Below are 22,743 nucleotides of genomic sequence, written 5' to 3' on the forward strand. Positions count from 1 at the left end.
GGATCAGCCCTGCATCCTCAAAGAGCTGCATCCCTGGGATGAGTTTGCTCTGTGTGACCATGCTCACTACACCGACAGCAGGTACACAGAAAACACTGCTTTATTGAGTGCATTTGCCAACACATTGAGGAATGCAAAGGGCTTTTTTTTGTAAGCAATGGGCCATGGTCCCAATGTGTATTACAGCATACACTGTATCTAAACAGGATGAAAGTAACAGCAGACAGAGCTATTCCAAGGCAACACAAATAGCATGCATAATACAGTCTCACACAGAACAAGTTTGGTAACATTATATTGCTTTAAGGATTAACTAACATGGGAAATGTACAAAAAGGAGAAATAGGTTTTTGCATTAATGAAAAATACATTTTTTCTCTACAAAGGAATTTCTAATACAAGAAAATAAATATTGCAACATAAGCAAAAATAATTTAAAATTGCTCTTTTCAATATATTTTCAATATTTCTCTTTTGTATTAACAAATGGCACATCACGTTCTTTGAAACAAAGAAAACAGAAGGGTTTCTCCTCCTGCGACATTCATATCGTTTCCTGTAACTGATGTGAAGTGGGTTGTTTTCAATGTGGAATGGTGCAAACTGCAGGGGAATTCCTTAAAGAACAACCAAACCTCATGCCCTGCCCTGTAGCAGCATCTTCTTGCAGCCTGCTTCCATCTTACCTCCATTCTGCATCCAACCTTGGGGTGAGCTCCACGGGACAGCAGAGGCATCCTAACCCCATAAAACAGGTGCAAGGGAAAAAAAAAAAGAAAAAGGAAAAAATCAAAAGTTGGGTGTGGGGAAAATGGGTGTGGCATGGGAGCTGTCCTGGGGAAACCCCCTCAGCCATCAGGGCTGGGGCTGGTGTGGGACTGTGCTCCATGAGGGAATGATGCTTTCTGTATCCTTATCTCAACAGTGGCTGCTTCTCCAAGGAAACAGGTGCTTTTACAGTGCAAATGTTGATTCCTGCAGTTTATACATCTTAAAAGATAACATTTCTGTACTAAAATAGACTTTTTTCTTCTCTTTCTATTCATTTCAAAATACATTTACATTAACATAAAAAATATTTTCCTTGTGCATTTTCTCTCCAGAACACCAGACTCCCCTACTCCAAGGACACTCCAGGCAGGGGATGCTCTGAGGTGGCTGCAGCTATCCTGCCATGGTCCAGCCCTTGCTCAGCCCCACAGCTCACCAGAGCCCTTTTCCTCCTCTTTATTCCTGCCATCCCATTCTTCTCCCTGCACCCCATCAGCACTCAGCTTTCCCCTCACCTCCTGATGTCAAAATATGATCCTGATGTTCTGGGAGTGTTTCAAACTGTGTTATTGCCCAATGCTAGAGGTTGGTTGTTCTTTAAAGTTTCCCCCTTTTTGCTTTCCTGTACTGAGAAGACAAGTAGTGCAGAAGCTGATGAATGGGAACTGTGTACAGTGAAATTTGTGGATTGCTTTTTTTTTACCATAATTGAGTGAAGCACACGGAAGCAAGATTCATTAAAAGGCAGCATATTGATTATTGTTATGACTCGTATACTAGGATACTGGAGCTAAAGCTAGCAAGCCTGATAAGATAAACTAAGTCCTATTTACGGTATTTAACATTATCTGAACATACTGAGCCTTAATGACATTTCCAACCTCAATGAATTATGCTAATTTATAACAAAGGTGGTTCCTGTTTTGTTGGTATTTTGCTGTTTTTTTCTTTTTTTGTTTTTTTCCCACTAATAACTTGTGTCACATTTTTCCCATGTGAGGATGATTCCTCCCCAGGCATGGTCAGTCTCAGCCAGATTGGGCTTAGGCAGGGCTGGGCATCCCACCCGAAGCCCCCATCAGTCACCATGTCTGGGATCAACTGGGCTGTCATCGCTGATCTTTGCTGCAATTTTATCAATAATAAGGACTTTGGAAGGCTGATAAAGATGATGACCTACTCTAAAACATCAATCAAAATAGTCTCAGAGTTTCAAAAAGAAAGCTCACAGTGAAATGAGCAAAAAGCATTGGAAACCAAAATGGTAGGATGCGGTCTCGGAGCAGCAGCATCCCTCGGAGCAAGCCTGGAACCTAACGCCGCAGCAGTGTGGTATGAGTGTGTCTTTTGTCCTTGGTTGCTAAATAACTTCCAATTTTTTCATAATGACAAGTTTCCGGTTTCTGGCTGTGCTGCTTGACTGTCAATATATTTCTTTGGCATCCACAAAATTCTTTGACTGATTGGTTTGACAATTGCAAGGATTTTTTTGTTTAGTGATGGATTTAACCAGTTGCAGAAGTGTCCCAGGTATTGGGTTGGTTTTGTTTTTTGTTTTGTTGGTTTTTTTTTTTTTTTTTTTTTTAATAGTTTTTTTTACATTTTTTATTTTTAAAAAACAACAACAAAAGTTTCAGTGAATTCCTTTTTTTTTTGTTCCCTGAGCTCACACTGGGGTCACTCCAATAAAACACGTAGCATGACTTAACTGTGACCTTTGAAGCCAAAACCAAAGTAATGGTGCAATTAAGTGCAAATATGGAAATTCGCCTGACTTATAGGTAACATGGGCTTTTAAACAACATTTAAGGCTTACTGGGGACGTTTTATGCATTAAATTACTGTAATACTTATAACGTCAGCTTCTGTGAATCACCCCTCCACAATGAGTCAACAGCTTGTAACCAGGATTTAAGGTTAAAAAAAAACCAAACCAAAACAAAGGATGGAGAGGAATAAATTCACCATTTTCATTGTAGCATTTAGTTGGAAAACACAATGGTGGTGGCAAGGGTTGACATTTCCCCTCAGTGATGGCACATTTGGCCTTGAGGCCATGGTTTTGGTTTGCAAGGAGGATTTCAAATGTGCTGCCCTGGCATGGTGGGACCACAGCAGCATTGGAAAGAAGCATGGGCAAAAAAAATTGCTCAGCCTCCCAGGTTACACCAACCCTGACTCCCCACAGTGGTTTTAAAGGACGCTTTCTTCCTCCATCCTGCCCCACATCTCCATTTTCCACTTGCTGATCCATTCAACTGAGTAAATGACTTCAGAGTTTCTAAGAACCTCAGTGGGGACATGGATGGGGAGGACGTTTGCATCCTGGCCCCTGGACGGATCCCAACCAAATGGAAAGGTAAAGGGAAAAATGATGAAGGGTTTTTTCCCTAAAAACAGAAATGTAACATTGCTCTCTTCCACCCCAAGCGTTTTCCTCCAACAAGCTTTTTGTGCTTTAGTCGTTTTTTATTTTAGAATCGCTTACTTTGCTTTCTTCTCTCTGCACACACAGGTCGGAATTCCCCCTCCCACAGCTGGCCACTGCTGAACACTCTACTCACTCCCTGCTCTGAGGGCAACCATCCCAGGCAGAAATCTGCCCCTCATTAAATAATGCCCATTTATTGAACTGTCATCTCTGCAGAAAGCATGGGTACCAGCACCCTCCACACTCTCAGCACCCTCGACATCAGTCCTGGCGGGTGCTGGCTCACATTCCCAGGAAGTGGGGTCTGGCAGGGAGCTGGGGAGGGACCACTGCTGTCACAGTCATCGATGTTGGTGAAGCTAAAGCTGTATCTCAGGCGTTTTGAAAAAGAAAGACAACAGTGCCGAATTTCCAACTATATACACATATTAAAAACCCCCCTTGCCGTGCTACCAGGCAGAAATTGGACATGGCAGTTGGAACTGGGTTGAGGCTTCATCAAGCCGGTCTGGTCGGAGGAGTTAGGATGCCAGGATGCTCATCCTGACAATGTCCTCGCCAGCTGCATCCAGCTGGCCCCGCTGCGCCCGGCTGTCATGGGACTCCCCATCCGAGTCGCTCATCTCAGCGTCAGAGAAGTATCCGTCCGTGTCAGCGTCGAAGCGACGCAAGGGAGCTCCACCCGTGCTGTCAGCCTTGGGGGGCTGCGACCTCCGCGTCCCCCGGCTCTCCTTTGGTAATTTGAACCGCACGATGGTTTTGGGGCTACCTATGGAGTCAGGCACTTTGGCTGCGGGGCTGGGCTCCGTCTGAGCACAGTGCGGTGTCTCCTCCTCCTGGCTGACGCAGCCCCGTGTCCCAGCAGGGGGATGAGGCTCACTGGCTTTCTGGAGAGAGCCCTTCTTGGCCACCTTTTTGGCCTCACCTGTCCCTTTGCGGTCAGTGGGAAGCTTTGTTGCCCCTTTTTCTGACTTGCTTGGTCTGGAATCCAGAGTGAAGGGCTTGGTGGGATCATCTGAGAAGTGGCTGGCATTGTTAGTCCAGGGCTCCGAGCCCTCTGGGTGGCCCCCACCCGCTGCAGAGGGGCTGCTCCTTGGCGGCTTTTTCTTAGTGTTCATTCTCGTTCTGCTTTTCACTTTCTTTGTGGCCTCACTCTGCCTGAATGGGGACCTGAGGGAATGGTCCATCATGAAGCTCAGCAAGGTCTCCTCATCCTGGAGGAGCTCCTCGGAGAGGCCAGGGGTACTGTCCTCATGGTGGGCGTTGTTGAGTGACCACTCGCTCATCGCCATGTTCTCTGCGGTGATCTGCACTGACTGTGCCAACCAGCTGTTGAAGAAGGTCCCATCGATGGGGAAGGAGGTTGACAAGCCTAGGAGAAACAAAAGTGGAAGACTGCCTCAAAAACCAGGAACAGCCACATTGTCCTCTATCACCATCACCAACTCCACCAAAACTCCCTGGCACTTGAGAAACACTCTAAAGATCAACTATAATGCACCACACTGGTCACAGAGCAGGGTTTACTCCAGCACTAGTGCTGAACTTGGGGTTCACTGAGGTCCAGCACAACAATCCAAGCAGTCCCTCACATCCAACTCTCCAAATCTCCCTGAATCCAAAACAAGCTTCTTCCTTCAGCAAAGATGACAAGCAATGACACATCCCAGCACAGGTGGAAACATTCTCATGCAAAGGCGGAAGACAAACAATGCAAGTGTAAGTTAAAAAATATGGTGATAGAGCAGGACTTGTGCCCAGACAAGAAATGACAGGTTCCCCAGGACCAGCTGCTGCCAGGCCACCACCAGAGCCAAGCAGCCAGCATGGTGATGGGAGCACTGCTGTATCTGCAGGTCTGAGAACATCTCTTCAGTGGAAACTGAAGAAGAGGAGCAGAGATTAAAGCTGGAATGGAAAAAGCTGGAAAACTTCCTGATAATGATCACTGAGAGCAAGAGTGAGTGCTGTGGGCTAGGCTAATTGGGTCCAATTAGCAATGAGAAAGGTGCACACCTACACAGGTACAGGCAATTTTAATCTCTGAAACAGAAACCCACAGGTTCAACAACTGATTTGGTTTTATGGATGGAGGAAAAATGAGGTTTGATTCTGGATTTCAGGAAGAGCTTTCCTTTGAAGGGTGACTCATGCCCACAATGTTTGCTGGTAGCAGTGACAGCTTTACATCACCCTCACCTGTGAGCAGCAACACAGGCTGTGACCCTGCACCTCCTGCAACTCACCATGGCCTTTTTGGAGAAGACAGCAGCCCACCCTGTCACCAGCTCAAGGTAGGGAAGGTGAAGCAGGAGAAAGGATGAACTTTGGGCACTATGTGGTACCCAAACAGCAAAACTTGCCCTGGTTTTGTGGGCAAGGGCACTGCCCAAGTCACTTTCCCCAGCCCTTCTCTGATGACAGCAGCCCCAAGGGATGCTTCAAACCCTTCAAAAAATTCAGCAGGTTACAAGACCTTGCTGAAGCTTTGGGTCAAGCTGCCTGGTTTCCCAAGCTCATAGACATGCAGCTTTCCTCTGAAATTCTCCAGCCTCCATTGTTTCCTGGAATTGCCCCAGTAAAACCTAAACTTCTTTAGCAAAGAACAGAACAGAAAGAGAACGAATGAAAAAGCCCCATTTCCAAAGGTCCTATAACCCAACAGCTCTGAGATGACCAGAAAGCAGCATAGTCAGATGAGCAATGTACAAAGCAGAGCAAGGCAGGGTGGCCCAGATGCCAGACCTCCCACAGAAATGCTCTGTACGCCCTGGAGGGTTTTTTACAGCATCTCCAGACTGCCTGAGAGCCTCACAGGACCAGCACTCCCCTGTGCCCCTGTGTGGCAGCTAGGCACACATTAATTCATCACCTTCTGCCTCTGCTGGTGGAGGTGGCAGCAGCAGAGGAAGTCAAGCAACAACTCAATTCCATGTAAAAACCATACGCAGTTGTCAAGGACCTTGTCCAGAACAACCTTTTAGTTTTGTTTCTTTTTTCCGCCTAGCCTGCTGCCATAGCCGATAGGGACGAGCTGGAGCTGGTTGAAACATCTGTGGGGCCAGGCTCCTCACCTCTTAAGCAAATTCAAGAGATGGATGTGCCTGACTCCTGGATGTTCCTGTACCACTGGCACCACCAGCATGGCCATATGTGCCACGGATAGTACATGAAACCTCACAGCCCACGTGCTGTACTCACCATTGCTGCACAGCACAGGAGGCATGGGGGAGGAGCCCTACCATGGGGTGGGTAAGTCTGATTTTATCACCTGAAAGTGAAATCCCATTCCAGCAGCACATCACAGGTTTTGTAACACATTCTCCCAATCCTGGAGCTACAAGGGGGAATTTTAAATCTCCTGCCCTGCCAGTGAGCATGTTTCTGACCCAGTCTCTCTAGCAGGACCTGGATAATTCAGGCTGATTCCCACAAGGGAGAGATGGAAGGTGTAACTCCACTGTGTTACATGCAGGAGGGATCAGGGACTGAGACTCAACCCTGCTCCCCAAAACAGGGAGCCTCCAGCATCATGGGTCAACTTTACGCCATAAAATCAGACTTACCCAGTTGTCCCAAAACAGTTTCGCTGACCGATTTCCTTTTCTCTGTCTTCTCAGGACTATTTTTTCTACCATCTCTTCCTTTCCTTCTTGGGTCACTTTTCTTACCCTTTGTCTTCTTCCCAGTTTGTTCTGGCATTTTTTAGAAAAAAAGTAGAATGTGATGTGAGACGAGGCATCAGGGATGCTGTGGTGAGCAAGTTCCCATGGGGCACACCCCTACAGTGGAGACCTGGAGCAGACCTGCAAACAACTACACGCCAAAGGGAGATCAAGGCCATTCTTTGGCCAGCTGTAGGCTAAGGTCTCTACATGTTAAGAAAATCTGAATCATGTAGGCGATAAAAAAAGGAGATTTTAGCCTTGGAGAGGAGTGTCCACAGGAGCAGCCCCACTGAAGGCAGGTGACTTGCTGGAGACTCTACAGCCACAGACCTGGACCAGGTCTTTGGGGTGAGGACCCACTAGGGAGTAACTCCAAATCCTGCCCAAAACCTTGCAGGAGCCATGGCGACCTACAAACCTGGTGCTGTGTCAGCCATCACCAACAAGAGCATCTCCAGAAAGAGATTCAGTGACACAGCCAGACTGACAGAACAAAGGTACCAGCACTTTTAAAGACAACTTGATTTGACCTTTTGGCAAAACTGTGCAGGAGTGAAAAAACCCCAAAGTGATATAGGTACATGAAGTAGGAAAGATGACCAGGATTGCCTACGGAAAGTTAGGGATGCAACTCTTAGCTATACATTCAGCTAAAAATGAGCATTTCCTAAATGGCTTTGAACTTCTACTGGATTTATTCCTTTTGGGTAAACAGGACAAATACCCTATAAAAGTACAACTTGTATTGCCAAGCAAAATACTTCCAACAGTTTTTACTTACTCTGTTAGGCCATTCTCCCCCAGAAAGTCCATGCTAAAGCTTCTACTAATTTTCAGAGAGGGAAGGATATTGCCCTTAAACCAAAATGTGGGTGGCTCGTGGAAATGGGAGGTGAGACAGGCAGTTTTTCAGAGTCTGGCCTATAGGCTAAAAAATGATCTTAAGGAAGAAATCAGTTTATTGTGTCAGCTAGCAGCAAATGCTCAGCAGAGAGGCCATGGAGTGGACAAGTCAGAGGGAATAACCTCTGCCAGCAGCAGTGGAAATATACTGGGTGAGCAGGGGAGGGAATTTGCATTGCACCTGCCTGAGTCTGAATTAACAGAGGATTTACAGTCCTGGAGTTGCCAGCCAAGAATCGCTCCTGACCGAAAGACTTACAGAAAGAAAGAAATGCAAAAGCAAATTTGGTATTTGCTATGTTCCTGCCAAGTAAAGGGAGGAAAGCATTTTTCACTTAGTTTATAAAATCAAAATCTAACTTTGTTTAGACAGCACAATGGGGCTAAAGAGAAACCCGAGCAGCACTATTTGAAGAGGAACCTGTCAAAATAGTAGCCGTGTTTCAAAGACAAACAGTGTTTACTTCCCACTCTGTGCAAGAAAAATACAGGAAGAGAGGAAGGTTCATTTTACCTTATTAAGAATCTCCTGCTTAAATGATCTTTTGACAGTAAACCCCTCCTGTTCGAAGTTTTGTGTGGGAGACAGTCCAAAAAAACCTTTGTGCCAAAACAGTCTTTGGAACAACCCCAACAGATCTCGGTTGATGGCTACTATAACAGTAATTAAAAACTGGCCTCATCCTGGTGAAATAATGGAGACTTCTTCCTTTCTCCTAGGAACCCTAGGTATGGAGAGCATCCTGGTCAGGGGCTGTGGGAGAGGATGCCAACGGAACCATTCTCCATTTTCCAAACCAGTAAGTGCTTTGTAATGCTGGAAAAGGCAGCAGTGAGTTATCCAAAGCTTTGGTTCCACTGGATGTTGAGTATCTGCAGCTTCTGGTGTGGTCACTTGGCAAAGAACTCCTCCTGAGCTCAGGACACTCTACAGACTGATGCCAAAAGGCACACAGGTCCCTAATGACCCCCTGGCATGGGAAGGACCCAGATGCCCAAACCACCTGCAGATTCCAGGTCTAAATTCCTGAAGCTGGGCTGTTTCCCTGGCAGCAGGGACTCACAGGAGCTGGGTCCCAGAGGAAGCAGTCAGTCCCTGCCCAGGCTCAACTAGTAAGTCCATCCTGGGAGAGACAAGCAGCTCAGAGTGGAAAAGGAAAGTGCAAACACGAGCCAGGTAGGGCAGGAGAGAAGAGCATCTGCATCACAAGATCTTAAGAGATCTCTGCACACCAATCCCCACCCAAGCCCCCTCCCGCTGGGAGTTTGTCTCTGATCACTCACCTTTAGGCAGAACAAACATCCTGGGAACAGCAGCCATGCTTTTCTCAAGTACACCTATAACATTTTTGGGATGGGCAATCACACAGCACCAGCACTAGGCAGTGAAGACAACCCCAAAACACCATCTGGAGAGCTCCAACACAGCTCCCCATCACTGGCTGGCATCTGCACCCCACTAGTGAGGCTCACCTACTCCAGCTCTTCCTGGGAGGAATTGCCAGCTCCCATCCCACTGCTGCATCAGAGAGAGGGTTGGGCAAGTACCCCAAGGCATTTTGGGGAACACACGTCCCCAAGGGCATTTCCAGCTATCTAACACCTTGTCTGCAAGAGAGGTGATATTAAAAACCCATCCTGGCAAACTACCCTGTGCCTACCGCCTTCTGAGAGCTGCAAATGTTGGGCTGGGTTTGCCCAGCTGAACTGAAGAACATCCTGAAGTCCCCTGTGACACCTCCAAAACCCACAGAACCTGGCAGTGACAGCACATGGCAGGTGGTACTCCTGGCAGTAATGCTGCTGGCTGGGGAGGTGAGGTGGGGGTCCAGCTCAAGAATAACACGTGCATAATACCCTGGGTGTAAGGGAATGGATGTGCGATGTGGGGTCTCCAGCTGGTAGGAACACCTTTGTGTGTGTTCAGACTGGTGAGCTGTACCTCTGGCCCGTAAAGACGTGCGGAGCAACGTAGAAAACGACAGCGACTGGGATTTACAGGACCCACATCATCTCAGAGCATACCCTGGGGTCCCAGCCACTCCTGTGCCCCATCACCGCCTGGCTTTGGCTATCAAGAGGAATTTGCACGGGTCTGAGTCACAGGCATCTCAACATACACATTCCTCAGCCTCCAAAACTTGAAAGGAGACTTTTGTCAAGGAAAGCTCAGCCCAGACAGTTTCTGAAGAAACCCCAACCATGTGATGGCTTCAAACACAACTCCAAAGCCACAAACACAACAACCATCAGAAGCAGCTGCCAAAGCACCAGATGCTGCTGCTGGAAAAACTGTTCTGAAGCCACAGGGTCTGGTCTGCCCTGCCACTGGAGGCAAAGGAGTAGAAGGAGGAGGGAGCAGGAGCTGTGGGCTCTGGCACTGCTTGTGCAAAAGGAAAAAAAGTAGGACAAAAGGAAACCAGCTTTATTTCAGCTCCTTAAGAGAAGTTGGCAGAGGCTTTGCAGTCAGCAGCATGATCTCCACTAACGGGTGTGTGACGCCGGGAGCTGCAGCTGACCACAGCTAACGGAGCTGTTCTCTTGGAGCAACAGACCCCCACCAGTAGCTTAACACTTGATTCTTGACAGAATGCTCAAAGGCATCTGCAAAGAACCTGTAGCAGGGCTTCCACTCTGTGTCAGGGAGACAGCTGCAGAGCAGCCCCATGCCCAGGATGTGCCATCTCCTCCCAAGCAGTGCCAGCTCACAAAAGTCACCAAATACTGTCTTAGCATCCCCACCTAAGCAAATGCTTGGTCCTTCTGACTGATTCCATGGAAGGGGAGTATCAAGAGGGATCTGTGAAAACAAATAGCTTCAGCACTCCAGTCACCCAGAGTCTGGCTTGATTGGGTGTTTCTGAGTCAATATACGAACTGTGCCAAAATAACGTCTCAGGGGAGGGGGCAGCTCTGGCTTCTACTGTGAGGGGAGCTGGGGTACACAACTTAGCTTCAGTGGGGACAGTGTCTGTGAGAACAAGCTCTGTGGTACTGACCTGGATAAAGATCTTTCTCAATAAGCTTCATCTGGAGATGGAAGATCTGCTCCTGCAGTTTACAAATGGTGTGTTTCATTTTCTCCCGTCTCGTCACCATGTAACAGAGATTTCTAACCTACAGAAACACAACGAACAGTGTCTGGTTTAGGCAGGGTCAAAGCAGGTCCCCCCAAGTTGTGCTGCTGCTCCTGCTGCCCAGGGAAATCCCCACTCCCTGGGATTTGATCCTTTTCACCTCACCATCATCTGTGCTGCGCTCCCACCATGGCCCCTTGGGTAAGCCAGGTCTAGCAGTGAGGGCTCTTGAGCCAAACTGTGTGATGCATGTGGGAAAAACCACGCAGTGAATAATTCCAAGCCTAAATGTCTCTGTCCTGGCTCCAAACAGCCAGGACCCCACGGTGGGCAAGGAAGGCTGGCTGGCTTCTCCAGCATGGGCACTGGGAAGTCTGGGAAGGGAAGATGCTGTAGAAGGAGCATTATAACACAGTCAAGCAAAGGTACAGCACCAACCATCGTGCTGAGTCCTTGGCCCAGTAGCTGCATCATGCTCATGTCCTACTCACATCTGACATGGCCCCCTGCACAAAAAAATGCCGAATTCTAAAAAGCAGCTTGGTGCCCTGAGTCAATGCACTGGTTCTCATCCACAAATTGCACCTTTTTCAAGGAGGGATAAACCCTCTTCCCATAGCCAGTGCAGGGAAGGGGCTGAGCTGGGATGGGGATGTCAGAGCCTCACAGAACTGCCCTAAAGCAGATACCAGGAAAAATCACAGAAAATACAGCAAAATACCTTCGTGATACTGACCCAGGTCAGCAGCTGGAGCAGCTCCCCACCTAAAATCTAGCCCCTCCATATGGTTATTCACATTGGCTCCAGATCTACCAGCAAATCACTGGTGCATTTTGTCCTAGTTCAAAAACTTTCATTAACCGTGGCAGTGGGGTTGGAAAATGTTCTTTTAAAGTCCCTTCAAACCCAACCCAACCCAACCCATTCTATGATTATCTGAAGCTCTAAACACAAACAGCAAAGCACAAAATATAACTGCTCATGTGAGCTAGTGCAGCAGCAGCTAAACCCTGCTGGTGGTAAACACCCCCAGTAGCACAAGATGACAGAGCTGTTGCTGATAACTCCTAGCACCAGGGACTTGATGAGTTTCAGTGTCATGGTTCTGCCAACCCCATGTAAGAGTGTCTGGAGAGCCAGGTTCTGGCACTGCTGCCACAATGGACAACAAGGCATTTGGAGCAAGCAGAGGCTTTCAGCTGCAGAGCAGAAAATGCTAATAGCAGCTAATATGATCTACTCAGCTTTCTGATGCTCTGTAAGAGCAAAGCTGCCTATAATGAGGTAAGGAGGGGGTGACCTGAGGAACATGCACATGGGTACATCCACACTCACGTGTGACCATGATGTTTTGGATTCCTCCCCCTCCTCATGCTCACACTCTGCAGAGAATATTTCCAGGCTTGGGGGACTGTCCCGGTGTGACCAGGAGCCTTTGTGCCTCTCACAATGACAGAGCAAGCCAGGACATCCTCCCACACTTACCTCATACCTGCCACCAGAGGCTGTGAGGGGAAACAGGACAATTGCAGCCAATCCCTAATGTCTCACTTAAAGACAATTTGGGAATGTTTAGAAAAAAAGGAGAAAAAGCTGCTCTTTTGTTGTTGTTGTTGAATCCCTAGCTCTAAATACAAGGCAGGGAGTTATTTAGTGTATTTTACTATGCTCTCTTTTTTTTCTTTCTGGATTGGAGAAAACATCAAACTATTTCCTTATGAAGAAAACAACTGCTTCTGGCAACCTGAATCTCCAAGAATTTGGCTGTATGTCTTCTCTATGATTTGATATTCGTGGAAGAAAACATTACTTTAGCTTTGCTTAGAATTTACCCACACTTACACAGCTCAACACCACCCAGTGCTGCTTCCCCAAGCCAAGCTTAGATGCTGGTGTGAAAGTCTGGAAACCACAGCTTTTTGTAAAAGCTAATTTAAACATCCAGTCCTTGGAAAAATCTTGTTTAAAAAGGCAAAGAGGGTTAAAAAAGGCCAAAAATAAAATGGGGGGACTGTATTAGGATTCCCAGGTAATACCAGGTAATTGCTTTAATTTGCTGACACTGTGAAGTGCAGAAATGTCAGAGATTAAGAAATGACAGAGGGAACCACCATTACTCTGGCTGTCCCATGTCATCTGCTCTCTGCTTCTGCCTCCCCGGCTCTTGGATCCCTCTACCATTATCAGCCTCAGAATCGCTTCTGCCAGATTAATTACTGAAATTGCTAAAATCCAACATGATGTCCTGTGGATACCCTCTGAAAGCCTGCTTTCAGGCTGCTCATCTCTGATCCCAATTTGATGTGATTCCTCACTATTTGCAGATGAAACAAGGTGGCTGAGACCTGCCCCAGGTGCAGGATCAGATACCTGGGATGCTCTGCCCACAGCTGGATTTAAATCTCCATCACCCATCTGAGCACTGGACTTTGATCCGGCTGGTGTTTATTGTTCCACTCCTGGAAGCAGAACAAACAAACAGCTCTTCCAGGGCCAGAAAGTGAACTCTCCTGGCAGGGAGTTGCTAAGCAGAGGCTAAATGCTGATGGGCACACCCCCACAAAGCCTGAAGGCAACTCTGGTAAATGAGAGATCTGGTAAAACGCGTAGTTTTGACATAAAGAAATCAAAGAGAAAGCTGCCGTGGGCAAAGCATGGTATCCAGGGATGCACAGTGGTTCAGTGCAGCTGGAAAAGCCAAGCTGGGAACGAGGAAGCAGCAGGGGCCAAAGCAGCCTGGTTTAGGTTTAAAACAGAGCAAATGCGGGGAAAAAGTGAGTTGAACTTGTCACCCTCGGATCAGGCAGATGCAGCCTGTTGCTGGATGCACTAATGGTCCCACTAATGATGGCACCAGCCCGGCCCAACACAGAGATGGAAATGTGATTAAGTAAAGGCAGGAAAAAAAGGGATGGCAATGACGACCACAGGGATGGAGGCCCACAGAATCACAGAAAACAGACCAATAGGTTCAAACCCAACTACTTTAACACAGAGGAAGGCTCTCAGGTTCCAGGATCTACATGGGAGATGGGTGGCAAGGGACCAGGCCAGGCTGGTCCAAAGCTGAACCCCCACCTGGACATGAGCACAGTGCCTACCCACACAGCTTGTCTCCCCATAGGTTCACGTATGCCACAGACCCACAGCAGCTTGAAGAGGGGGTTCAGGGACATGCAGGGGCAGCATCCCCACCACCTTCACCTCCCAGGATACAGCATATCACCTATAGTACCCTCAGCCCCTGCTCAAGGAACCACAGCACCATCTCCACCAGGTCAGAGCAATACTGTTTTCCTGCTTTCCTTCTTCCTTGTTCCTAGAGACTCCCTAAGCCCTTCCATGGTTTTTGCACTGTGGGTGGGTGGTCTAACAGGGACCTGGACAAGGGCAATGGATTCACCCCTCCGGCAGGAACAGAAGAAAGGGGACCAGGCAGGGCTTGGGGTCTTAAGCAAAGGAGAAGGAGCTTGTGCTGTGCATGCCAAGGTCGGTATCCCTGCCCTGCCTGTTCCTGTCCCACTGCTGCCGTGTGTTATGCCCATGTGCCTCCCCAGCAGCAGCACTACTGCACCTGTCCCCTCTCTGCCACCTCCCCCCAGGTTCTGCGTGCGCTTCTTCTTCCTCTGTGCTTCTTCCTCTCGCTGCTCCTCCTCTCCAGCCTCAACCTCAACCCTGCTCATGCCCGGCTTGCAGCCATGACAGCCAAATCCAGCTGCAGGTGTGGCAGCAAGCCCAGCCCTGGGAGCTCTGGCACCACTTGGGCACTGCTGCTCTACCAATGCTCCTTCTCACCCAAAAAGCTGTTGTGGAGGCTTCTGCTTCCTCTGCTGTGGCTGGGAGGATTCAAGGATGTCCTGCACCACTGGGACCATCAGGTGGTGCATCCTCCGTCTGCATCCTCTGGCCTGGCTCTGCCTCTGCAAGCAGCTCCCTGAAGAGCTGACCCACTTTTGGCTGCAGTAGGGCAGGGAATGCCCAGTCCCACTGGCCCTGCTCTCACTCTGCCTTTCACTGATTTTTGATATTTACTGTAAGTAAATAATGATGTGTTCTCAAGCCTTGGTGCTGCAAAGGATCTGAGGGGCAACACAGGATAATTTTGCGGTTTGAAACTATTTAGGTATAGCGGACATAAGCTATATGTATATGTATATGTATATGTATATGTATATGTATATGTATATGTATATATGTACATATATAAGCTGCAGCATCATCTGCCTCCCATCCACCCAGCCCTGCCAAGGCACCTCTCCCTGCAGACATTTGCTCTTTTGAACCCCTGGCTGAGACAAACACTAACTTATTCCATCAATGTCAGTGTTTTGGCAGTGATGATGTACACACACGGAGCACTTCTATGTTTCTGAATGAAGACGAAAGAACAAAATTGTCAGGGGAGTCAAACTGAGTCAGGGGGAACAGGGCTTGTGCTGTCTGTGGGTGCCAGCAGCCCTGATGGAGCATATGGGTACACCACTGAAGAAGCTGTACTCACCCTCTCCAGGTCTTGCCTGAGGTGCATGAAAAGCTTTAAGCGTCGGTAGAGAACATCCTGCTCTTGCTGAGCCAAGTTGTCCACTTCATCTGTTTTTGGTGTAAGCAGTGGTTTGTTGGAGTTTGCTTTCCTCTTCAGCTTCCAGTACTGATAGACAAAATCCACCAGTGATTCACTTAAGTCAAGGTTCTCTGCCACCTCTGAAGGCTTCACGAGCTCATAGAAGTCCTCCTCCAGCTGCTGGAGCTTCTGCTTCCGCAGCGTGACCTTCTCCAAGTCCAGCTGAGCTTGGTCGGGCTCTGTCCGTGCCTCCTCAGGCAACTTGGTGGCCCCAGTGCTGTGCTCAAGGCAGAAGGACTTGAACTTCACTTCATCGTTGTCTGCAAGGATAGTCCGCATGTCGAGGTTGTGGTCGAAGGCGCAGGTGACGTGGAACGCGGTGACACAGGCTGGCATGGAGCACTGCAGGAGAAGGACAGGGCTCAGGGCCAGGACAAAGCACCATTGCTGAGGGGACACTCACCAACACATCAGGCAACAAAGGCATGCCACAAACCCAGGGAGACAGACCATCAGGGTGACACCAGCCATGAAGTGATGGATGCTCCACAACAGGAATTCCTGATGGAGGAACACCTATATTGCCCCAGTTGCAGACACCCAATGGCCTAACACCCCGAACATAAGCAGAAGAACCCCAGGGTTCAATAGATGGCATTTTCCCACCTGACCTTTTTTAATCCGCCTCTGTAATGGGCCCTGCTCGTCTCCCACCTACCATAACCAGAAACTTCCAACAGTTCTTCCAACAAGACATGCCAAAAGCCAAAGAACAGGACAGGCCAATGGGATGCTCCCTGACAATCAGTAGATTTCTCCTGATGGAGAAATGCTCACCTGTATTTCAGCCTCAAGCTACTCCCCCTGTTACCCCATCTAAAGCCAATATGCCATTTTTACTGGAAGCATACAGAATGTGGCAAGGTTTAGGAGTGAAGATGGGATCTAAGAAGCAGCCAATGCTCCTAAATGCCTTCCTCCTCAGGAAATTACACAGCCTCTAACTTGCTCCATTTAAAAAAGAAAGAAAAATGCAACTGGAGCAAAACATCACAAAATGAATGCTTTACAACTTGCACTGTGGCTACGATGTTGTCAAACTTGCATCAGATCAATTTTTTAAATTATTTTCCTAACTTACCTCAGGCTTAAATTACTTTGGATCCCACAGGCAACAAATCTCACCCTGGTGTCCCACAGAGGAACTCCTATCAGCCAGCACTGTCCCGTGTCCATGTCAGAACCCTCTCCCCCTCTACTCAACTGTTTTTAATGGCTCAGAGTGTCGTCAGGTAATTATTTCAACCATAACCCATTAGAAATCAGTCTATTCCAGCTGCTACTGACCAGTTAAACTGCAATAATGAGACATTTTAAGTGGGCTATTACTGTAGGCACTACTTTGGCATTAATAGAAGAATAGCTCTTGTGGGGAATGAAGATGCACTTGTGGCCTGAAGGACCAAGTGGAAGCATGTAAGATTTCCTGAATGTTGATAACAAACCATTTACTTTTACTAGGGCTCTGCTGCACCTTAATTCTCAAAAACAAAAATGTATTTTGGTAGTAGTTGAGGAACAGAAGTTTTACTTCTTGCCATCATCCCATCCCAGGGCTCATGGATCCAGGATTCATCAGCCCTGAATCCTGCTCAGGCACCCAGGGGCAAACTTTTGACATTGCTGCTTTTAGATATTTTTCTTTCACTTTTTTTATGAGTCTGCTGGTGCACAAGAAGCTGCCAGAACCAAGAAAAGCATAAGCAAGCATTGTCCAAATCCTTCACTTCCAAAGCTCTCCAGACCCTGCTCCAAAGCCTCAGAAAGCAGTGGGAAGAGCTGTTTGCAGCTCTGGCTGTACCAGCATGGCTCTGGGCAGCAATGCGGGGCACCACAAGCAAGCAGATTTTGAACTCCAACATTGTGATTATCCTGTTTAAAAATGGCCATTTGGTCCTAATTTCAGTCTGAAATTATTCACAAAAATATCTGGTAACTTGCAAACCCCAACTTCTTCTGCCATGCTGCTGTCACTTGCTTGGAGCCTGGTGTTGTGACGGACCTACTGATGCTCTCTGTGCCAGCCCAGGGCTCTCACCACCGCAGTGGGCAGAGGGTGTCCCCTGGGACAAGCCCTGTCACAGCCACACATGCAGCTGAAGCACCAGCTCTGTTCTCAAGTATTTATTTTTGGAAAGAAGGAAGGAGAGAGGGAGCCCAGCCCGGCTCGCAGCTTCCAGATTTACTCAGGGCAGTCAGTATATCACATGCTGACTTTTAAAGCACACAAAGTGCTGTCCCTTCCCTTCTGTTTCTGCCATCAGTGCTAAAAACAGCATTAACAACACACTCATGTCTTCTGCCAGGACAGTGTCCTGCTAACAGGAATGACCATCACTCCACCTTAGGAATAAAGCAAATCCAGTGACACTCATCCTGGATCTCTCCACTCCAACAGATGGCAAGCAGCACTTGTCAGAAACCGTGCCCAAAACACCAACAGAAAATAATTAGGCAGCTCAGATGACAGGGCAACAAAGAAAGATACCTGGTCGGCCACAGCCACTGAGGGACCCTGGATAAACTAACAATAAAAACATATTGATCCATCCCAGAATGGCACTGGAATGAAGCCACACTTGTGGTGGAAGGGAGGGATCTGCCACACAGAATAAACCAGGCTCAGAAGACTGGAGCAGTCTCTGCTTTGTTATCGATTGTGCTTCATTAACTTACAGCACCTTTCATTCAAGGATTTCAGCACACTGCTTATCCAGGCAAATCCATTTCCAAACAAAATTCTGAGAGAGAGAGAGTAAAAACTGCCCAAGAGATTTAATGTGGGCTCTTAGTCTTAAAATCATTCTTACTGGGAAGAAACAGAGAGATGATTTTAGTTGCCAAGGACATTCAAACAGAAGTTTAGCAGGTTGCAGTGGTGCTCCGCTGCAGTTTGGGGCTGAGCGGAAGGAAGCGGCTCCTCCAACAGACCTGCAAGGGGAGTTCAGGAAGGAAAAATTAATTACTGGTGCTGAACACTGGCCAAGCCATCAGACACAACACTTCTGCGTCCTTAAAAAAATACCATGTGATTTTTCGTGACCACAGATGGTCTGGAGCTTGGTAGAGCATCTCAGCTAAAAAAGGCAATTTCAGCCTCACAGACTCCTTGGAGAATGCAGGGCAGAGGATGGATGGGACTGAGGCAGCATGGACAACACACTCTGCTCTTATCCCTGATGCCACGCGCTGCGTTTTCAGGACTACAGGCAGAAGACAGCTTTGGGAACCATTAGTTATCCTAGTGGATGAAGACCAGTGGCACTGCTTGCTTAATGGGAGCGAGCAGCAGTGGGCAGAGAAGTGATGATGAATGGGGGATGGAGGACATTTCCAAGGATTTTTCTCCAAAAAGCGACAACAAAAAGAAAGCTGGAAGATGATGACTGACGATTGTGCCCTTTGGAGAAGCTTGCCAGCAACCAAGAGAGCCCTGGCATTCTGTTCTGCCTCAGTGAGCTCTTCCAGTTGCTCTGACAAGCGAAGAGGGAGCAGAGTTCCAAAAAACCACAATGAGGACTCGGGCTGCACCACAGCCTGGCTCCTGGCACTCTCTTTTCCATCTCAGAAATGCAAACAAGAAAATTCTTCCTGCATTCTGAGCTCTCTGGCATCTCCTGATGTCTCATCACAAAAACCACCATGAAGCAATGACTTCCCCTTAACAGGAGTAAGGCAAAGGGTGTCTCCAGAGCTGCATCCCTACACAGTATCCAGTAGTTTAGGCTCGGTTCCAGTCACACCAAGTTACACTGGGTTCACGGCTCTATACCAGAAAGCAAGACCCTTGCAGCAGCAAGGGCAATGGCATGGACAACAGTGGGGAGCCTTTCCTCGGACTTCTCTAAGTTTCTCCCTTTTGATGGTCAAATTTGGATGGGGAAAAACATCTCCACACACAGAGGTCCCTACAAAGACTTCTTGTGCTTGTCTCTGCAAATGTGTCTGAGGTGGGTGTTTTCTCAAGCTGCAGTGCTGCCTCTGAGATGCCCTGCTAGGATGACAGTCTTCTACTCCTCCAGCCTTCTTCCCAGATTTCACCTTCATAAATCCCTCTTGGCTACTTGGAAAACACCCTCCTGGAAGCAACTTTCTTCCTTCCATAGACCTGCCCACCTGCAACACCTGACTGCTGCTGCCAGGAACAAATATCCAGTGCTTTTGCAGAAAACAACATCCTCCTTTCAGAGCTGGGCCACAAACCAAAATGCTGACAAGGGTAGATCCCACCTGTATAAACAGGCACTAGCAAAAATATGCTCCACAAAATATGCTCCATAAACATAAGCTTTTGAAACAGAGCTTTGTACCATGGATGAGTACAGAGAGTATTTATTTACCTAAGGGTGTTAATTTACCCTATAAATCTTTAAATAAAGGCACTGCCTGCTTTTTTATCACTTCTCCCCCTGTTCTTTGAAGCAAAACCATCCTGCACACAGCAGGGTGGCCTCGGCAAATGCTCCAGTGGAAATCTCATGAAGACTTATAAACCATGAGCTGCCAGCACGTGAGGCAGCAAGGCTCCTGTTCTATCTGAAGTGACCTTTAATGCAAATCCATTCAGTCCCTGGGATCTCACAGCTCCCATGTCATGATGGCACTAAGAGGATGAAGCCCGAGACACACTGAATTCTTTTTGATGCTGCCAAGCCTGTTTGCTTCCTTCCCTGCCCCTTTGTTCTTTGAAAGCAGTTGCCATTCTGACACAGTATCTCCATCTGGCAGGATGAATAAGCACCCAGAGCCATCAAAGAAATGAGTCAATGTGACAGATTTAAAGAAGTATTGTGAGATTTCATTTCAAACTATGGGGATTACTTTTAAATAGCTGCCTTTAAGGTATTAAGTGCAAGACGACAGCACAAACACAGGAGAGCCTGCAGAGCTTCTATCCCTGCTGTCTTTCTGCCACCAGCCAGCAGCTCCTGGTCCACGGTCACTGCTGCAAACATTGACCTCCACTGTGCAGCTCCTGCTGAGGTATGGAGCTGATCACTTGGGATCAGGACACATCCCTAAATTTCTCTCAATTTTTCAAAGCTTACTGGCTACCCTCTGTGACCACCAGGACATCACACTGGCCAAGCAGGTGGGAGGAAGGAGAATCATGGAGTTCAGCAGGGCTCCCCAAATGCCCTCACACAAAGAGTGCTGCATTTTGAATGGGAGCTTCTTCTCTGCTCCCCAAGAACTGAGATCATGGCATGAGAAGCTATGTCCCACTTTTGCAATGGAAAAGCCAAGAGAATCCTGATTTCTATCCAAAAAGAGAATGTCTGTCTCTCCTTTTGTGGGGAGGGCAGGCAATCAGGCGTCTGCAGTGGTTTGTTTAGGTGTGGCAAAACAGAATACGTGGAAATGTAATACATGATAAGTACTTTATCTTCTGAGCCATCAGGTCAGTGAGGACTATCCAACCCTGGTGCACCCTGATATCCCCACATCTGAAAGGCTGACCCCCTAAGGTTTCTGAAATACTTGCGTTATGTATCCCATGAGCATTTCACTTTCCTGGCAGCCTCACAAAGCCCTTCTCCTGGAGATTTCTGATCTAAACCAAGGTCATTTTCAGTTCCAGTAATTAGCGTCACTACAGCAACACCACTGTGTCATACAAAGAAACTTAATCCAGATTTCTATCACTCAGTGTATTAAATGATTGCAAAAACATCTGATGATGCCTGACAGGCTCTTGTCATTAGGTTTACTCAGAAGAGAAAAAAGTGACATTCAGACCATGTCCTTCAGCATCTCAAGACTCTCCAGCAGCTAATACAGAATACAACCCTGGAGGTCTGAGTTTCTTCAGTGCCAAGTTACATACCTGAATGCATGTCCCAGTGCACTCCTTGCAGAGGCTGCAGGACAGAGCCCATCTGCTTGCTGGGATATGGGAGATCTTCGTAATGGGTTCCATTTTTTCAGGACATCCAATGCTAACCTGCCCACAAGATAGAAGACAAGTTGTAAATATCGGCTAGAGTCCCAAATCTCCTATAAGGGGGCGTCTGTGGCTGCCTGAATGAGGGATGGATTGTATTTCTTATTCTTCAGGGTCAATTGTAATTTGGAAGAAAACCCAAACCTGCAAAACCAGAAACAAATCTGGAAGGCACAGAAGGAAAAATTTATGTTGTTTTTCCTCTGCATTAATTCCTCCTCTGAGGTGTCTATTTCAGATGGGCATATGAAATTAGTTTTAGTCTGCTCAAAGGTATGTCCCCTACTTCTGTGGCCTTGCACCCCAATTCTCTGCTCTTCCTTAACAGGGTGCCCCTTGTCTGCTAATGAAAGACACGGCATGATAATGCCAGCATTGAGGCTCTGGCACAGCTTGACGAGCCAAACTGCATTCGTTATTTACACCATTAACCAACACCCTGGGCCAGGACCTGAAACCAGCACTGTTAGGAGGAGGCTGGAAAACTTCTTACTTCAGGTATCCATAAGGCACAGCTAACGTGGACCCATTTTGTCCCGCTCCGGGTGGGCTTCAGTGCTCCCCCCCTCTTGGGGCACAGCAGACACTTAGGCTGAACACCGAGGGCGCAAGTCCGGCACAGCCAGCTCCCAATGGGGACCTTCAGGATGCCATAGCACGCCTGTGGAGACAGGAGGGACAAGGGTGTCTTGGATGTCAAAGCAGAATGTAACCAAAAGTATGTATTCTATCACCATTTGTTAAAAAACAGGTGGGGCAGTGTTCTTTATCTTTTCCACAACCCATCCTTCCTCCAGGGAGGTATCTTCTGTTAATGGGCCATTGAGTCCCACTGCATGACTGATAAAATTACATCATCCCATTGGGAGATGCTCCATCCAGGGGGAGGAGCCTAGCATTTCCTACCTGGATATAATCTGAGATTTGGAACATCTGAGCAACCTTTTTTCACTGGATTCCAGAGGAAAATCAGGCCCATCTACACTACCACTGGAGCTTCAGAGGAAAACTGCACCCTTCTACAGGACCACTGCCTCAACTGAACCACATCTGTCACTCCAGCAGGACTGCAGCCACCATTTATAAGGACTGCTACCAACACCCTGACTGAGAGGGCGTCAGGTTGTATTCTGACTCTGTCAGCGTTTTGGGTTTGGCTTTTTTTGCATTACTGTATTTTTATTTTAATTTTTTTGCTAGTAAAGAACTGTTATTCCTCTTCCCATATCTTTGCCTGAGAGCTCCTTAATTTCGAAATTATAATAATTTGAAGGGAGGGGGTTTACATTGTCCATTTCAAGAGGCTCCTGCCTTTCTTAACAAAGAC

The 22,743-nt window shown here is 47.6% G+C and overlaps 1 protein-coding gene across 3 annotated transcripts in view; it reads right to left on the reverse strand.

The window, feature by feature from the left end:
• Window positions 1-82: 82 nt before the first annotated feature.
• The window catches only part of JADE2 (jade family PHD finger 2), a 71,363-nt gene continuing 48,702 nt past the window's right edge, over window positions 83-22,743 (reverse strand). For 2 of the 3 annotated variants that reach the window (XM_014883401.2, XM_088173701.1), the window contains exons 7-12: window positions 21,910-22,077; window positions 21,300-21,416; window positions 15,353-15,814; window positions 10,773-10,890; window positions 6,769-6,897; window positions 83-4,574 (exon numbers count right to left, since the gene is read on the reverse strand). In XM_014883401.2, the coding sequence (XP_014738887.1) occupies window positions 3,724-4,574; window positions 6,769-6,897; window positions 10,773-10,890; window positions 15,353-15,814; window positions 21,300-21,416; window positions 21,910-22,077 (1,845 nt within the window). In that variant the 3' untranslated portion in view covers window positions 83-3,723. The remainder of the gene's footprint in view (window positions 4,575-6,768; window positions 6,898-10,772; window positions 10,891-15,352; window positions 15,815-21,299; window positions 21,417-21,909; window positions 22,078-22,743) is intronic. The other variant, XM_014883404.2, reaches the window with a different exon arrangement.

This window comes from Sturnus vulgaris, chromosome 15, assembly GCF_052056855.1.
Source record: "Sturnus vulgaris isolate bStuVul1 chromosome 15, bStuVul1.hap1, whole genome shotgun sequence".
NCBI lineage: Eukaryota > Metazoa > Chordata > Aves > Passeriformes > Sturnidae > Sturnus > Sturnus vulgaris.